Genomic DNA, 19130 nt, shown 5'->3' with positions numbered 1-19130 from the left:
TTCTGGCCCTGGGGATGAATTGCTCCATGCAGCAGCATAGGGAAGCACTGACCATCAGCTCTTCAGAGAGTTACCTGGGGTCCTGGTGGACAAGAAGCTCCCCACGAGCCAGCAATGTGTCCTGATGTCCAACAAGCCAGTGGTGTCCTGGATGCATTAGGAAGAGCATTGCCACCAGGGCAAGGGAACTGAGGCTGCACTCTGCCCTGGTGAGGCACATGTGCAGTGAGGTGTCCTGCTCTGGCCTCTTTGGTGCATAAGAGACATGGATCTCCTGGAAAATGTCCAGGACAGGAGATGAAAGGTGATTAGTAGAGTGGAGCATCTCTTTAGGGAACAAAGGCTGAGGGAGCTGGGCCTCTTCTGCCTTGAGAGGAAAACACCAAGTGGCCACCTCATCAATGTCAACAAGAATCTGAAGGCAGGGTTCCTACAGGTAGATCCAGATTCTTCACTGTGATGCCAAGTACGAGGACAAGAGGCAGAAAATGCTGCACTAGAAGTTCCACCTTAATCTGTGACCAGAGCTTAGCTCCGGTGCAGACTGTGCAAAGGAGCAGGTGGCCTAAAGAGGTTGTGGAGCCTCTGTCTGCAGATATTCCAGAACCACGTAGAGATAGTCATGCCCCATGTGCTCTGGGATGACTCTGCTTGAGCAGGGAGGTTGGAGCAGTGACCCCCTGAGGTCCCTTCTTGTCTGGGCCATCCCATGATTCTGCCCTGCATAACACAAACCCGAGCCCAGCACAGGCCTGCTCAGGGCACTCCGTATGTTAAACAGGGCCAGGAGACCAGCTCCTTTAAAAAGGCCTTTATTAAAGACAGCTCTGGGTGGGGAACCCGAGGGGTCGCGCACACCGCCACTGCTCCCACCGGACGACGCTGAGGAGGAGGAGTGCAGCTTTGTGTTTCGGCAGAGCTGGGGCTTCCATCCTCAGGAGAGTCATTAGGAAGGCAATATTGGCTCGTAGACCAGGGGTATCCTCCAAGCTGGGTACTATCAAAATTATGGTGACAGGATGGAATCCGGCTCTGGTCAAGAGTGGGTGATTTAGTGTGGTTCCGGTGGGTTAAAGGCAAAGTTTATGTGCTGGTTTGTTGTTTTGAGAGGGTTCATAGAGTTCCCACAGCCTCTCCTTTGAATTCAGTCCGGGTGCAAGGCCTCCTGGGAGCAGGGGAGCAGGGAAGTGGGTCCCGATGGGAATGGCTAATAATCCCGGGTGAGATGGAAAGGGGTACAAACACAGAGTATGACAGGGAGAGATACAAATACAGGGTAAAATAGTAAAATCAAACAGCGGCAAATAAAGGCAAGTCTTAGAATTCTAACATTCAATGTTTAACAAGAGACTAAGACACCATACAAATAGAGAGTATGATGAGGAGAGATACAAATACAGAGTAAAACAGTAACATTTAACAACAGTAACTAAAGGCAAGTCTTAGAGCTCTAATATTCAATGTTTAACAACAGACCAACATTTCAAATTAAGACCTTATCAACTTCATTAACATCAACTACCAATTACTACTCTGAAAACTAACTCTCATCACCAGGATTTCATTATTCACAATAAAGGTGGTTCCCAACCTGCAGATTACCACGGTAACGTCCAATTTCCAAGAGCCTAAACACAGAACCCCAGACAGCAACCATGGCTGTTCAACATCACTGACTCCTCAAATCCTGTGTCTTCTGCAAGGCTCCCCATGCACTGCCCTGCCCTCTGCTCACCCCAGGGAACTGGAGACCCTTGGCATGGACACATCAGGCACAGCCTCCTCTCTGCTAGACCGCTGCTGCTGCTGCTGCTGCTGCTGCAGGTGGCAGGATGTGGGCTTCCTACAAAGCAGCCCAATCTCTTTGCTTCTTTCTACAACTTCTTTTGAGGAATCTGGGGTCTTCCCTGAATCTTCTCTAGGCAGCCTGGGGAAATGAATGCAATGGGACACACTCAGAGCTGCAGCAGAGGATTTGGGAGGAGCTGCAGACATTGCTGCTCTCCTCTGCTGACAGGACACAGGGGAACATCTTCACTGCAAAGCCCTTCAGAGCCCTGGGCACTGGCATCACTCCATGTCCTGCATGGGCCAGCCTCACCCTGCTGTGCACACAGCCCAGCACGGATGGGCAGAGGCGCTGCCAGAGCTCTGTGCCCAAACTCAGGGCACACAAACTACGAGTGTCCCTTCCTGCCTACAGGGATTTCCCACTGCCTTGGGCAGATGAGCAAGGCTGGGTGGACACAGAGAGCAGAGGACATGGTTTTCTTCAGCTTTCTCCATTTGTGTCCTGCTGCTCATTTGCAGACTGCTGCAATAAAGAGACAAAGATTATATCTGTTCTTCTCTGGCATACAGAAGGTCAGGGTGTATCAGCACATCCTGTGGGGCACACCCTTCTCCTCAGAAATCTCTCTGAGATGAAGTGTGTCTCCCAAAGGATAATCCCAGTGCAGAAGCAAAGGCAGCCTGTTCTCTCCTTGAGATCCCTCTCTGCAGTTAGAGAAGAACAGCTACAGAACTCTTCTCTGCCAGGCTCCAAGGGACACCAGCTCTGCAGGTCGACAGCTCCTCCCGTACCTGGACAACACGTCAGGCCTGACTGGGAGAAGCAGAGATTCCACACTGCAGCTTGCAGGGCTGGCAATCTGTGAGTGTGAGGGACGCTAGGGAGGAGACAAACAGCAGGACACAGACACACAAACATGCATTCCTGAGGTCTCCTTGTCTTCCCATCAATTTCTGCCCCTTTGTGCATTCCTGCGCACACACTCAGGCTGCCCCACAGCCCCATCCTGCTCCGTGGTAGCTCTGAACTCTGGCACCTACTGAAGTCCCCCCTACCCTTGCCCAGCCACGCTCGCACACAGCAGGAAGCCAGAGGAGCAGAGCACAAGCAGCTCATGACTGCCTGCAGGTGTCATTGCCCACCGTTGCTGGGCAGCCAAGAGCCTTGGTGACATTTCAGACTGCCGCTGCCTCCCCTGCCCACCCACAGAGAGACGCAGCTCTTGCTCTGCACCTCTCCTCTTTGCACACCTCTGCGTCTGTGCTGGCACCAGGGGCAGGTGCCTGGAAGGAGGGGGCCTTTCTCCATGGATTTCCACCGGTTCCTTGTGGCCATGCTGCTCCCTGTGGGTAAGTGGGCATTCCCTAGGTCCTGATCAGCTGCACTGGAGCTGCTGCTGCATCCTCAGCTCTGCTCCCAGTTGCTGGCACTGCCCCTTCCCAAGGATTCCAGGGGTATGGTTGGCAGTGAACCAGGTGAACATTTTCACCACATAAAGAATCAGGAAACACTACAAAGCTACAATTTATTTTTCCTGCCCGATTTTAATACTTCAATTGAGAGTACCAAACTCATTATTTCCCCAAAAAGATTTACTGTTGCATTTGAATTTTGTTTCTTTGGGGATTTTTGATCCTATGTGTCTTTTTCAGAGAAGATGTGCACTGGCCCATATATTTTTGGTATCCTGGTGTGATTCCATCCCATTGCACATTTGAGGGATGTGTATTTTTATCCTCTTCAATGCATTTCACTCCCCACCTTCCATCTCCTGTCTCTCCAGGCTGGGCCCTTCAGCAATCACCAGATACAGTTGTCCGGCTGGGAGACACCGTCACTCTGCAATGTTCTGCATCAGGGAAAACTTTTGTAAACATGTACTGGTACAAGTTACCCAAGGAGAAGGATGCCAGAATGCAGCTGGTTGTGTATTCAGTGGAAGGTGGAAAATCAGATATTGAGAAGGAATTCCAAAATCGCTTCCAGAGTAGCGGGACTAGGAACAACCATTTAGCTGTGCAGATCCAGCATGTCCTACACAATGACACAGGCACATATTTCTGTGCTGAAAAAGATCCACAGTGAGTGAAAGGCTGGTGCAGCACAGCACAAACCTTTCCAGGCAAACAGGGATCTGCCACCAGCACACACTGAGCCCTGTGCTTGAGAGGACCAATATTTCTTACTTTCCCCCCAGCTCTTCCGATAAAACGTGGTAGGACAGTCTGTCTGTCCATCTCTCCATCTACCTCTCCATCGGTATGTGTTATGTTTTGATCTCTAGCTGCTTTTCTAATCTTTCTCATCTGTGTATCACCTTCTCACTCTGGTTTCTTCTTCTCCTCACTGTCTCCATTCCTTTCTCTGCCATTCAGATTGTTTCCCACTTTGCTCTTTTCATGTCTTTTTGTGTGTCTCCCTGAATATAACTCTGTGTCCTCTTATACCTAGTTTCTTCCTATTTCCTCTTCCCTTCCTCATCCATCTCTCCTTCCTTACAATCTTTTGCATCAATTCAAGGCGTGGGAAGAAGGATGTGGAATAGTTCACACAGCACTTTCCCTCTCCACCAGCTGGAATGACAAAGCCCACTGGTCCTTGGCCCCAGTGGCCTGCAGGGAGTTGACACACAGCCCAAGTTACACGCATACCCTGTGACCTGAACAATCTGATGTCTGAGAATTGTCCCTGCCCACAGCAGGAGGCTGCCTAGGTGAGCCATGGAATGTCCCTGGTGACCAGGACAAGGACCAGCAGGAAGAAGTCCAAGTGGAATTTTCAGCAGGGCTTGTTGGTGTCTCCGAGGATCTTGTCTGGCCCATCCACTCCATCTCCTGCTGCTTGCTGAAAGTCACGAGGGCTGACCTGACTGGCTTATTCTTCTTTATTTCCACTTATAAAAAGAGGGCAAGGGCCCAGGGGAATCCTCACCTAAATGTTCATATTCCATCAATAACAGAAGCAGGGAATTTCTTGCTGGAGTGTGAAGCACAGGCTTGGTCAGTGGAGCTGCAGCTCAGGCCATAGCAGTGGGGACATGGAGATGCTGTCTGGTGCTCAGGTCCTTGTGGTTAAAGCCCAGTCAGCTGCTGGGTGTTACAGGCACTCCCTCACTACTCCCTTGCCCTGGTGGGATGGGAAAAATGGTAGAAATGACAGGATGATATCCCCATCCTTCCCTCCACACCCACCCATGCCCAGCCTGTCCATTCCACCTGCTGCATCTCTACAGGGTTCCTGCTATGCTGCAGAAACAGAGTTTGTGCTGACACACAGTTTGTGTCATTGCCCAGGGTTCCCAGCCAGCCAATGCCTCCTGTCATTTCTTGGCCAGCCCCACCCCGAGATGTCTCACCCTCACTCACTGCTTCCTCTGCACAAACCTTTGGGCAGCCCCAAGAGGCAGCTTGCTGAAAGGGCAGGGGCTCTCCCGCCATGGTTCCCTGCTGTTTCTTTGTGGCCATGCTGGCCCCTCTGGGTAAGTGAACTCAACCCAGCCCTGAGCACCTCCACTCATCCTGCTGCTGCTCTCCCAGCTGTGCAGCCACTCCTGGCACTGCTGCATCCTGCAGAGCTTTCTGCATGGAGGATCAGCAGGGAATGTGCTGGCACTGGGAACGCCGGAATCTTCTGCAATGGCCATCTATTTGTCATTCTTTGTGCAGCCCGTAGATGGTTCCTGGTTTTGGATACAAACATCCCAGGAATGCACCTTTCCTATTGAGGAGAGATTGGAAATTCACCTGCTGATCTGAAGAGCTGTGCCATGCATGGATCTGCTCCCTTGGCTGCCCAATCCCTTCTCACTCTTTTCCTACTATACCACAGTGCCTAGTTGAAATTTTCCCCATTTTTTCCTCTTCCTCACTGCTTCTACTTTTCCTTTCCAGTTTTAGCCCTGGAACAGTCTCCAGACATGGTGATCAAAGAAGGCCAGTCCGTGAATCTGGAATGCTCCCAGAAGAAATCTTCCAACAGAGCTATGTACTGGTTCATGCTGCCTTCAGAGAAGAATTCCAGTCTGACCCAGTTGGTTTATGCATATGAAGGTGCCAATGCAGTGGTGGAGAAGGGTTTTGAGAGCCATTTCAAGAGCAGCAAGATAAAAGGAGACAGTATCACCCTCTCAATAGAACATGCCTTTCTCAATGACTCTGGCACATACTACTGTGCTGAGAGTGAACACAGTGGTGAGACTGCTGAGGGAGCTGAACACAAACCTGTCCCTGCACAAACAGGACCTGTTTTCCACTTGTGGCTGCTGCACGCGGCAGGGTGATCACTTCTCAATTGCTGCTCTGCTTCCTGGCCTTGCCTTCCTCCTCTTCTCAGATGCTGACAGTTTATTTCTCCATCATTGTCTCCTTGCTACTCCAGGCCTCCCTTAACATGTAAGTCTTTTTTGCACTACACTTGCTTCTGTCAGCCCTTCTTCTTCTCTCTGTCTCCCTTCCCTTCCCTTGCTTCTTTCTGTCTTCAATCTGCACTCCATTGTCTTACTCTTACTTAACTCCTGTCCACCCTGCTCACACTTCTCACTGTGAAATGGAAGGAGTGCTTGTGTGGGAAGTTCTTGGTGCACCTGTGCATGAAGGCAAGGCCTGGCAGGTGTGGCAGTAGCCAGCACCGTGTGGCAGCTGCCCACATGTTCCTCAGTTCCAGCGCCTTGTCTGTGGTTGTTCTGTGGCCAAGGAATAGGAACAGCAGAGCACAAGCCTGTGCTTGCTCTGGTAAATTGTTCAGTGGATCCCTAAGTCCTCCATGTAGAGTTGTGTCTGGGGCAGGATCCACCTGCCTTCCAGCACTTTATCCACATAATACCATTCAGCTTTACAAAAAACATCCTAAAGATACTAGATATTTTCACAAGCTGTGCAGTTAATAGAGATTTCCAAGTGGTTACAGTGTTCTGTTCATCTGTGGATGTGGTGATGGAGTAGAGAGTCTCCTCATGAACTTCACTGATAACACCAAATTAGGAGGAATTGCTGATAGCCCACAGTGCTGTGCAGTTCTTCAGATGGGCCTTGACAGGTGTGAGGAATGCGCAAAGAGGAGCTTCCTGAAATTCAGCAAAGGCAAGTGCAGGATTTCACATGAATGGAAAAATAACCTCCCTTACCAGCACAGGCTGGGGGCTGACCTGCTGGTGAGCAGCAGTTCAGAGAAGGACCTGGGGGTCCTGGTGGACAAGAAGTTCCCCATGAGCCAGCAATGTGTCCTGGTGGCCAAGAAGCCAGAGGTGTCCTGGGATGCATCAGGAAGGGCATTGCCAGCAGGGCAAGGGAGGTGGATCCAGGTTCTTCACTGTGAGGCCAAGCACAAGGACAAGAGGCCATGGGGCAGACAATGCTGCCCAGGATGTTCCACCTGAATCTAAGGTCAGGGCTTTACACTGTGATAGACTGTTCCCCTGGAACAGATTGACCAAAAAAACTGTGGAGTCTATTGGGAGATATCCCAGAACCATCTGGATACAATTGTGTGCCACGTGCTCTGGGATGACTCTGCTTGAGCAGGGACATTGGAGCAGTGACCCCCTGAGGTCCCTACTTAGAGGGTTTGTCCTGGTTTAGAGCAAATTTGGGAGAGAATCCCCAAAGGGGCTCCAGTAGGAAAGCGAATTCAATTAGGCCCTCTCCCCAACCAGTCTGGAAGAAAATACCTCCTTGGAGAAAAGTGGAAAAAACCTGTTTATTATACAATAAAACCTAAACAATATTACACAATAAAACCCCTTACCGCTCCAAAAGAGATGACAAACTGAGAAAGTCCCCTCCCCGGGTTGCAGCTCAGCTCACTCAGTCTCTGATCAGCCCCTCAGCACTGGAAATGCCGCGGCCCAGGCCCGGCCAGGTGGGCCCCAGGTGTGAGCTGCCGGTGCCCTGCTGGTGTTCAGGCCAGAGCAGGTTTGAACAGGCCAGTAGAAAGGGAAAAAACCCCACAGGCCAGGGAACGTCTTTGCCTTATCTAGCTAAACTAACTAAAGACAAAAAAGAGCTCTGTCCCACAGACAACACAGCAGGAATGTGGAGGAGGGACAGCAGCGTCTAGAAAATAAAAACTGTGCACTTCTCCTCTCCCCCCTGCACTCTCTGCAACAAGTCTTAAAGGGGCAAAACTTATTATTCAGCAAAACAGAATGAGAAGATTGGGGATAAAAGCATCATGAAGTCAACGCAGAACACTGGCCCATCCCATGATTCTGTCCTGCATAACACACACCCATGCACAGCACAGGCCTGCTCAGGGCACTCCAGGTGATTCCCACCCTGCACATTCCCATGCTAATGTCCAAACTTCCCAGAGCCTAAACACAGGACCCCACACAGCAGCCAAGCCTGTTCAACATCACTGACTCCTCAAATCCTGTGTCTTCTGCAAGGCTCCCCATGCACTGCCCTGCCCTCTGCTCACCCCAGGGAACTGGAGACCCTTGGCATGGACACATCAGGCACAGCCTCCTCTCTGCTAGACCGCTGCTGCTGCTGCTGCTGCTGCTGCAGGTGGCAGGATGTGGGCTTCCTACAACGCAGCCCAATCTCTTTGCTTCTTTCTACAACTTCTTTTGAGGAATCTGGGGTCTTCCCTGAATCTTCTCTAGGCAGCCTGGGGAAATGAATGCAATGGGACACACTCAGAGCTGCAGCAGAGGATTTGGGAGGAGCTGCAGGCATTGCTGCTCTCCTCTGCTGACAGGACACAGGGGAACATCTTCACTGCAAAGCCCTTCAGAGCCCTGGGCACTGGCATCACTCCATGTCCTGCATGGGCCAGCCTCACCCTGCTGTGCACACAGCCCAGCACGGATGGGCAGAGGCGCTGCCAGAGCTCTGTGCCCAAACTCAGGGCACACAAACTACGAGTGTCCCTTCCTGCCTACAGGGATTTCCCACTGCCTTGGGCAGGGGAACAAGGCTGCATGGACACAGAGAGCAGAGGACATGGTTTTCTCCAGCTTTGTCCATTTGTGTCCTGGTGCTCTTTTGCAGACTGCTGCAATAAAGAGACGAGGATTATATCTGTTCTTATCTGACATAGAGAAGGTCAGGGTGTATCAGCACATCCTGTGGGGCACACACTTCTCCTCAGAAATCTCTCCAAAGTGGGGTGTCTCAAAGGAAAATCCCAGTGCGGAAGCAAAGGCAGCCTGTTCTCTCCGTGAGATCCCTCTCTGCAGTTAGAGAAGAACAGCTACAGAACTCTTCTCTGCCAGGCTCCAAGAGACACCAGCTCTGCAGGTCGGCAGCTCCTCCCGTACCTGGACAACACGTCAGGCCTGACTGGGAGAAGCAGAGATTCCACACTGCAGCTTGCAGGGCTGGCAATCTGTGAGTGTGAGGAACGCTAGGGAGGAGACAAACAGCGGGACACAGACACACAAACATGCATTCCTGAGATCTCCTTGTCTTCCCATCAATTTCTGCCCCTTTGTGCATTCCTGCGCACACACTCAGGCTGCCCCACAGCCCCATCCTGCTCCGTGGTAGCTCTGAACTCTGGCACCTACTGAAGTCCCCCCTACCCTTGCCCAGCCACCCTTGCACACAGCAGGAAGCCAGAGGAGCAGAGCACAAGCAGCTCATGACTGCCTGCAGGTGTCATTGCCCACCGTTGCTGGGCAGCCAAGAGCCTTGGTGACATTTCAGACTGACGCTGCCTCCCCTGCCCACCCACAGAGAGACGCATCTCTTGCTCTGCACCTCTCCTCTTTGCACACCTCTGTGTCTGTGCTGGCACCAGGGGCAGGTGCCTGGAAGGAGGGGGCCTTTCTCCATGGATTTCCACCGGTTCCTTGTGGCCATGCTGCTCCCTGTGGGTAAGTGGGCATTCCCTTGGTCCTGATCAGCTGCACTGGAGCTGCTGCTGCATCCTCAGCTCTGCTCCCAGTTGCTGGCACTGCCCCTTCCCAAGGATTCCAGGGCAGGGGTGGGCAATGAACCAGGTGAGCTTTTCCACCCGCTATTTCATCAGGAAACTCTGCGAGATTCAATGTGTTTTTTTTCCTGCTCCCTTTTAATACTTCACTTGAGTGTACCAAAGTCATTATTTCTCTAATCAGATTTACTGTTGCATTTGAAGTTGGTTTATTTGTGGCTTTTGGAAGCTATGTGTTCTTTTCAGTGAAGCTGGGCACTGGCCCATATCTTTCTGATATCCTGGTGCGATTCCATCCCATGGCATACTTGAAGGATGTGTATTTTTGTCCTCTTCAATGCATTTCACTCTCCACCTTTCATCTCCTGTCTCTCCAGGCTGGGCCCTTCAGCAATCAACAGATACAGTTGTCCGGGTGGGAGACACCGTCACTCTCCAATGTTCTGGACAGGGCAACATAGTCAAGACCATGTACTGGTACAAGTTACCCAAGGAGAAGGATGCCAGAATGCAGCTGGTTGTAAATTCAGTGGAAGGCAGCAAAGCAGATATTGAGATGGAATTCCAAAATCGCTTCCAGAGTAACGGGACTAGGAACAACCATTTAGCTGTGCAGATACAGCATGCCCTACTCAATGACACAGGCACATATTTCTGTGCTGAAAAAGATCCACAGTGAGTCAAAGGCTGGTGCAGCACAGCACAAACCTTTCCAGGCAAACAGGGATCTGCCACCAGCACACACTGAGCCCTGTTTTTGAGAGAGTCCCGTTTTCTTAGTTGGCCTCCAGCTGTTCTGAAAAGACACTCTGTGTCTGTTGGCCATCTGTCTGTCTTTAGCATGGTCTATAGCTGCTTTTCATCTCTTTCCCATCTCTGAATCACCTTCTGACTCTGTTTTCTTCTTGTCCCCACTGCCTCCACTCATTTCTTTGCCACTCTCAGACTGCTTCTCACTTTCTTCCTTCTGCGTCTCTCTGTGTCCCTGTCCTTTCCTTTCTGTTCGGTTACACCTATTCTTTTCCTATTTCCTATTCCATTCCCCATCCATCCCCTTTAAATCTGTCTGGTATGTCAACTTATGGTTTGACAACCAGGATGTGGAATAGTTCATACAGCCCATTCCTTCTCCAGAATCTCGAAATACTTGGCCCTCTAATGGTTGGCCCTACTGGTCTGAAAGGAAGGGCACACAGCTGTGCAGCTGGGACCCCATGTTACATCACTAGCCCGTGGCCTGAGCACTGCAATGTTTATGATGTAATCCAATCTCCACAGTATCCCAGGACTGTAGGTAAAGAGTCCCAGGCAGCGGCAGATACTCATGGCTACCAACACTCCCTGAGCTTTCCTTCCTGCCCTCCTGCTACTTTCATTTCCTGTCTTCCTTTTAGTGTTCATTCTTAAATGGACTTTTGCCTTTTTATCTTCCTTCCTTCTCTCCTGCTCTTTTCGTTACCTTCCTCCCTTTATGGCTCCTGTTCCTGCTTCCCTCCCAGCTCTAAATCCTGTCTTCCTGCAGCTTTTCTGCCTTCCTTCCTCACTTCCCTCCTTCCTCTCTCCTGACCTTTTCATCTTGAGATTTGGGACGCCACAGCCTGGTTCTGGGACTCTGCAAGCACAAAACATGATGTCCCAATCAGCCTCCTGGCAAGGACCAACTGTTCAACATGGCAGATCCAAATACTCTACTGCAATGCCCTGCCCTCTCCTGACCCTCAACATCCTCATCCCTCTTCCATTCCTCAGGCGGTGATATAAGCAGGCCCAAAGAAATGATGCCATACTGGAGCTGGTAGTGTTCCAAGAGAAATAGGATGAATTTCAGAATCACTTCAAGAACTGTTGAAATATTGGCTAATAATTTTCCTGCTCAAAAAGAACAGAAATTATGTTCTGTTTCAGAAACAAGAGCATGTAACTGACTGAAAGAATCCTGATGATGAGTCTGCAAGGTGTTCCAAGACCCTGTCAATTGACAGGCACTACAAGTAATAAGTATTTTCTCCTGACTGGTGTTCACTGCCACTGTGCTCCATATAAGAGCCTTTGGAAATTTCCAGCAAAACCATGCACAAAGTAGGGGTGCCTGAAAGTTTTTATTAATTTCTCATAATTTTTGCTTGTCCAGACCCAAAAGAACAGAAATGATGAAGAGAAAATACAGGTCATGCCAAACAAGCATTTCAGTTGGAGGCAATGGTGGACTGGATCCAGGAGACGTAGTTGCAAACCTTGGTGTAAACTCCGGGAAGGCCACGCTGGGCACATCCATAACCCCAGGAGACAATGCCCTGGAGCTGTCCATTGCAGACCACGGGACCGCCGGAATCTCCCTGTGCACACAAAGGGTATGGATATTCAGCAAATGGCATCAGCCTGAGCAATGAGCCAGAGATCCCTGAGATCACTGACCCTGGAGGAAGCCCTGCCAGGCGTACTCTGCACAAAGTTCTACCAGGGCTGTTCCTGATTCACACTCTCCACCTGATGCTACCGTGCCTGACTTGAGCTCCAAGGGCACCACAGCTAAGCATGAGTCAGCTGCCTGCTTTTGCTGTATGTGGTACTTGGCAAACCTTCAGGATATGTGTGCCTGAAGCCTCTGCTGTCATTGAAAAACTCAGATTTACCAGTGCAGTGAGTATAGCTGACTCTGTAATGTGGAGGCCTCTTCAGCTAGGAAAAGGTGGGAAAGAAATGACTGGGTGAGGAGAGGCAGATGAGTTACCTGGCAGGAGTCTTTTCCTCCCTCCAGGTATCCGACACACATCATGTTCTTGGTAATTTGCCCAGGGTAGGCATCAGAGCACTGCTCGTCGGTGAGGACGGGAGCCTTCAGGCACTGCAGCTCGTCTGGGTAGTTAGCTGCAAAGAAATAGGGAGAGATGATTGCTGGTATTGCTGAGTCCTTTTCAGAGCTCGGGGAAGATCTTAGCAGAAAAGCAGATGCTGGACACCCTTTTCTAGCAGCCATCCTGCTTCCTGTCCACAGTAAGCACAGCATGGGTCCCTTCTGTAGAGATGGAACAAATTCTACCCATGGGCCCACCATTCTACACTGCAGCCACCTTAACTTTTCTGGTACCTGGAAGTTCATCAGTTGGCAAAGGTGGGGCCACTCTTGTGATACATGCACTGGAAGAAACCTGAGCCTCAGGAAAACCATCTTCTCCTATGGTGCAGGTTCAATGGAATAGACACCACTGGCCATGCACATCTCTGACCATGGGTGTGAGAGAATAGAGATCTCTGGTAGGAATTCAAGTTCCACAGTCCCAGACTTCACCCTTATTCTCAGAGAACTGACAGCTCTGTTGACATTAACTGTGCAGTTCCTACACTGACGCATCACTCCAAAAAGCTGTCCCACAGCACTTCCCTGTGTTTTAGCCTGTCCTGTTGGGGATTAATGGCCAGGTCCTAGAGACTGTCCTGGGCCCCTAAGGGTCTGTAGGCTCCCCCAGAGTACTCACAGCCACTGCTGAGAGTGTTGCCCCAGCCGGAGATCAGGCAGGTGGTGCCAGCGGCCACGCAGCTGGTAGGCAGAGGAATGGTCTGGATAGCTTTGCTGAGCGTGGCTGGGCTGGCCAGCTTGATGAGCATGATGTCGTTGTCCAGGGTGTAGGAACTGAAGCCAGAGTGGCGGATGACTTTAGCAGAGTTGATAAACTGCTGTGTGGATTCAGTGAGCCCCAGGTTGTGTTTCCCAAGCTGCACTTGGATGCGACTGGAAAACAGAAGGCACAGCGTGTCCTTTACTGCCGGGGGCAGGTTGAGAGAAACCTCCCTGTCACTGAGTGCACTTGCTCCAACACCACTGCCACGGAAGCCTTCTGGGGCAGAGCATCTTTCTTGTCCTGCAGGGAGCCCTGGGAATCCACACTGAGATCTTAACCCACTCCATGCATGGGTGGTGAATTTCTGCAGGTCTGTAAATACCTGGCAGCAGTTGAATACAGAGCAGCACTAGATACAAATATTCTGGGACAAGGCAAACGGCTCCAGACGGACCTTGATCCTCTTCCTGTTCTCCAGGGAGAATGCTTTAGCAAGATTCATGTAATTGATAGGAAATCAAAGCCCAGACCTCTCTGCTTGATTATCTCATTGTTATATCAGAAAATGCTCTGCATTCACAGGAATGTTTGCACAAGTGGAAAACCCCTCAGGATGCCTCAGCCTGGCTTCCTGAATGATCCACCCATCCCTTGGCTGTCTCTGGTGAGAATGGAGGCACTTACATATTTCTATCTCATAGCTCAGAATGCCTGCTAGAAGTGAACTGGAAGACAGAAGTAGGTTCTAGAAGGATGTAATTTTTTCACTCACGATTTGTAGCAGTGAGCAGCTGACACGACCCACTGGTTGCTGATGAGGGAACCTCCACAGAAGTGATATCCAGAATTCAGGGACACCTGATAGGGCACGGAGTTCTGTGCGCAGGTGTAGCCTCCCACAATCTTGTCATCATCGTCTTCAGCAAAGGTGGGGAAGGCAACTGGAGGACAAGAAGTGCCATGTGTCAGCAGCTGGCCTAAGGTAATGTGGCCTGTAATCTGCCCTGTGACTGCCTGTCTGAAGCCCCTCACTTGTAGGCTCCCCTTCTATGGACACTCAGGGCAGCGCTGGTGGGCAGGTCTAAGGCACATGCATTTGCTGCACCCTCAAAGGAGGGGATCAGACTTACACGGGTGCCTCACGTATCTGCAAGTAAAGCCCTGCTGGCTACTCCCTGAGGGAGCATAGGGACACAGAAATGTTCTGGTTGGATCAGATCACGGGTGTGTCTTTCCCTGAACCCCATCTACTGAAACAGTCAAGGGTTGACTGAGGGAAAAGGTAAAAACTACTGTGCAGTGATATCTTCTTGGAGCACCCACTGAGGATCCAAAATTTTGCAGTTGCTTTAGGACTTCTCGGTCCAGAGCTATTCCCTGTGCACTGCTTAGTCCCGAAGGAGGAGGCAGCCTTTTTCTGAAGCTGTGGCCACATCAGCTGGGTCAGGAAACCCTATGAAGGTGTTCATTCTCCAGCTTGTGGCACAAGGCATTATGAACAGAGAGAAGATGGAACCTGCAGGGCTCTGACTTGTGCAAGTCAAAACTGACTTGTCTTTCCCACAACAGGCTACTTTGTAGTTTTCATTTAGAAAATCAGCTTCCTATTAAATGGCAGAAATAGAAATAAAAGATATACTCACCAGCCACCCCAATAAAGGCGAGAAGCAGCAGGCACTTCATGGTCTCGATTCGACCTCAAACCCAGACTGGCTGACTGGACGCGGGAGCTGCTAGAAATACGTTTTTGGTGATGGTCTTATCTCTAGTCCAAGGTTTTCTCCAGACAAAAAGTACACAGTGGAAAATTTGAAGATCCAAGTGTGGGAATTAACAGGCATTGGTAGAATGTACAAATGTCATACACGTTAATCATAAACCTCTGCTAAGATAGAGAGCTATTCTAATTATTCCGTAAGGTAGCCTTCAATCTAAAAATACCTTTTGGCTTTGGAAGACGGGTAGTTGTTTGTCTGTCTCATTCTTACACACAGCACCTGTACAACAGGAATAACAACTCTCAAACCTCTTTCAAATTCCTCTGTGCTGATGGTATCTTTCTTAAAAATGCATGTTTTTACCCAAAGTTGCATAGTTTAGATAGTAGACACAAAGATACATTGCATTTATTTGGGAAAAAAAGGCAAAAAACTCCAGCAAACCCAGTGTTTAACTTTGTTAAATTTATTTTAGCAAATTCCTTTTCATGAATAATGTCTGTTTGTATCATATGCAATACAGTGTTTTCCTAAATCAAATTCCTCCATTGTAGTTTCAAAAGGGAGGATAGAAAAACAATCCTGTGCCCCTCCTTGTTTCCCAAGTCAAATAGGTCAAATGTGGGAATGCTCAGCATCTCCCTTTTCTAATTTCTCTCTGCTAACCTGTATTAAAATGTCTGCCTATGTACTGAACCATGCTTTTATTCATCTTTGGAATGTTCTACAGACTCATTTTTGCCACATAAGAATTTCAGTACAATTCTGATGTTAATGAGTGTGATGTAGATGTACAATAATTCTGCAAACAAAAATAATGAGATCTTCTGAAATCCCTCTCTGCAGGAGTGAGGATTTCTGTCATGATGCAAAGCTTTCTAAAGCTCAATGCTTTGCTGAATAATCATGTTCATTCTCCAAGCAGCTGCCAACTTCATCATGTTAGCTCCTGAAAGACACAGGATTCTCTCCAGAGACATTAAAAAGAAGCCATATGTTTGGAAATGCTGGAATAGTTTGAGACACTAAATAAGAATACTCTTCCTTTCCATTTCTTGATTCGATTTTTGTAGACCCTGGAGTACTGCTACACACAGTATCACCATCCAGAGGGAAATTTTCCTTCATGTTGAAGTACAAGTCCAAGGCCTGGGCCTCCTCCAAGGTGGTGCATGAATTCTGTTGGCCTTTAAACTGGTATTAGTGCACAACTTTCTTACAAGCATGCTGTATCCTGTGAAAGAAAGAAGGATTAGAAGCTTCCTTCGGGAAAGGAAAAGGAGTTCTAAGGAGTAAGAGGGCCAAAAACTACCAAAGCTATCCAATCTCATAATAATTAAATGGAGCAAGAAAAATTTCCAGTTTACTCTAGGGTTTCATTTGATCTGTGGATTTCTATTTTCTTTGTCTGAAACGTGTCATTAGCATAGAAGCAGACCCATGTTTTAGAACAGTATTTTTCCTGATCTATGGCTTTCATGTCCTGTAAGATAACACTTAGGCTACAACTTTTCTTCCTTTCTTGGGGTTTTTTATTCAGTTTAATATCCACACAAATTTTACGTGAATTAGGAAGTGAACATTTGAATCAGAAAGCTTGCCCATACCTGCCTTTACCTTAGTACTTTTTACTGTTTTTCTCTGTTACTTATTTAATCCTATCTCATCTTTAACATACAAATTATTCTTAACAGCATGAAAAGTCCATCATATAGGGCTGGCTGATAATCCCCCATAAGAACATTGCCATGGCTACCAGAGCCCAGGCCAGCTCTGATAATTCTGGCACCATGCCAGGAGTGGGGAACTGCCTCATGATAGGGATTTACCGGAGGCAGAACCTTTAGATCCACTTGCTCTACAGTGCCAGACACAAGCCATGACAGGGACCGGGCAGAAGAGAAAGGAGGAGGCTGTCTGTCTTGAGATTGTACAACAAAGAGTTTATTGCGAGTAAAGAAACCCGACACAAAGAGCTCTCACAGTGCCAGTGCGAGGGCTTTTGTACAGATACAACTCAGGGGGTGGATACAAACAGCTAACTAATAGGGAATCCTCAGGGGAGGAATGAGGGGATTACAGCAAGTGTCTGGGGCCAATTGGAGTAGGAGGGTGAAGAGGATGGGTCACATGGGCCAATGGGGCTTCCAGAAGTAGGGGAATTCCAAAATGGTGTTGCAGTCAGGGATTGGCTGCAGGTTATGGTGGCAGAGAATGTTCAGGAACAAAAGGGGCTGGGTTGCCTTGGCAGGCAGGGAAAGAGCTGGAACAATCGGTGGGGCATGGTATGAGGGACAGCTTTGAGGGAGGGTAGAACCCAGGGGTAAACCAACTCAGGGAGAGCATGGGGGTACAACAGAACAAACCACTTAACAAGGAATCAATAAAATAATTTCGAACTACAACAGAACATGATCTCTCTGGTTCCATAAGCTACTTGCTTAAATGAGCAAGAGGAGACTCCTGACCTGTTCCTAGGCTACTGCTAAAGCTCACAGCCAAAGGTCTGGATCATAGCTCCTGTGGCTCTTGTGTTTCTAAGTCTTTGATGGCAGGTATCTAGTGAACATACCTCACCCAAGCCCCTCTCATTCTCCTAACAGCCTCTCTGACGCCCCTTCTAGAGGCTCCCATAAAGCCCAGAACTCCATGGTGTTCTGCTCATGGGGCAAACTGATGTCTAAGGAAGGCAAATGGCGTTTCTGACACATGATTCAGAGGTCATCCAGCAAGCAGTCTCAGAGCAGCCTTTCAGATCTTTCCATGAGAACTGTGGAGGATGAACAAACCCCTTTGAATTACAGCTGAAATCAGAACACCCTCTGATGACCCTCCTTTCTTTCTTTCTTTCTTTCTTTCTTTCTTTCTTTCTTTCTTTCTTTCTTTCTTTCTTTCTTTCTTTAGGAGAAGAAATCCCTGTCTGAAACACAAATAAGTCCTTCTTCTCAGTGGTGCTGAATATCTCACAGACCCATTGAAAGGTTTTTTATAGTCTCCTTCAAAGAATACACTCAAGGGTATACATCCATTGCTGCAAAGAAGTTTCTCATTTCATGTAGTAATGCTGCAGTAGAAAGCTGGTGGCTCCTGGGGGCACAAGAAGGGGGAGGGATGGTGACTGAAGGGTAGCTGTGTTAGATATTATCAATGGACAAGCAATGGCAGCTGTTTTTCTGGAACTCCATGTTCCTTGTTCAAGTATTTTGGTCAGCTGTGTCATCACAGGACTCAGATAAAGCAAATATATTTGTCCAGGCTGATGCAAGATCCTGGGAAAGAGAAACCTGTTGAGACTATGGGCTGACAGAGGTAAAGCTTCCCATGAGCATAAAACATGAAGTTTCTGAGCTTAGTCATTTTACATCTCAGTCATGGGTTTGATCCCTGTATGAGCCATTCACTTATGAGCTGGAATTGATCCTTGAGGGTCCCTTCCACCTCAGAATATTCTGTGACTCCGTGATCTCAAAGAGCTTTGTGATGGAGGAGCAATTGCTCCTCTCTTCCCATGCATCTTCTGCCAGTGAAGTAGTGTTCCTGGACAGGCACTCCTATGACTTGGAACATCAGCTCCTCAGTTGCTGGGGATCAGGGGAGTGTTTGATGAAGGGCTGTGCATCTTCTAGACTTTGCATCTGAAATCCATATTCAGTGACAGGCTGCTGGCTTATGATGTTCCTGTGCAGAAGTCTTCAAAGTGGGGTGCAAGATGATGCACTGAGGTGTGAGGGGGAAGCATTAGAATTTTAGAGTTACACATACCTAATTATCAGCTACTAAATGTACATATACTGGGTGTATATTGAAGAATTTTTGGAGAACACTGTTCTAGTACTGTCAAAAAATATTTCACATGGGGTTTCTTACATTTTGCTATAACATCCAGTGTCCAACAGTGTCCAATTCTGCAGAGCCTTCATGTCCTCTCTGATTTCTTCACTGTCTTGCAGCCATTCTGTTTTTTGTTAAGTTTTGGCGGGTGAAGAAGGAAAGTTATAACTTCTTTCAAAGTGCCTGGAGTCAGGAACTAGGAAGGAATTCTGGATGACTGTGGCCAGAGGCACTGAGGGAATAAAAAAGTAAGAAAATAGCATGGTACTAGAAAGAAGGGTAGGAAAATGCTAAGAAAAGGGGTCCCACATTGAGCCAGATGTGGATATAAAGCCTCAGCCTTTGAGGCTG

General features: G+C 48.7%; 1 protein-coding gene and 1 gene segment (V, D, J or C); one reads left to right on the top strand and one right to left on the bottom strand.

Annotated features, from left to right (window-relative positions):
* Positions 1-2716: 2716 nt before the first annotated feature.
* Positions 2717-4002, top strand: LOC134414270 (Ig kappa chain V-V region J606-like). The segment is given in 2 exon segments: positions 2717-3141; positions 3576-4002. Coding segments are annotated over 2 exon segments (345 nt in total).
* Positions 4003-11764: 7762 nt separating this feature from the next.
* LOC134414269 (trypsin-like) lies at positions 11765-15272 on the bottom strand. The gene is made up of 5 exons (XM_063148588.1): positions 14874-15272; positions 14003-14171; positions 13147-13400; positions 12402-12538; positions 11765-12006 (listed from the first exon to the last, which is right to left on the bottom strand). The coding sequence occupies exons 1-5, from the start codon at positions 14911-14913 to the stop codon at positions 11857-11859; spliced, it is 750 nt and encodes a 249-aa protein (XP_063004658.1). The 5' UTR covers positions 14914-15272; the 3' UTR covers positions 11765-11856.
* Positions 15273-19130: the final 3858 nt, after the last annotated feature.

Source organism: Melospiza melodia, chromosome 2 (assembly GCF_035770615.1).
Source record: "Melospiza melodia melodia isolate bMelMel2 chromosome 2, bMelMel2.pri, whole genome shotgun sequence".
Taxonomy (NCBI): domain Eukaryota; kingdom Metazoa; phylum Chordata; class Aves; order Passeriformes; family Passerellidae; genus Melospiza; species Melospiza melodia.
This window is presented reverse-complemented; position numbering and strand designations above follow the sequence as displayed.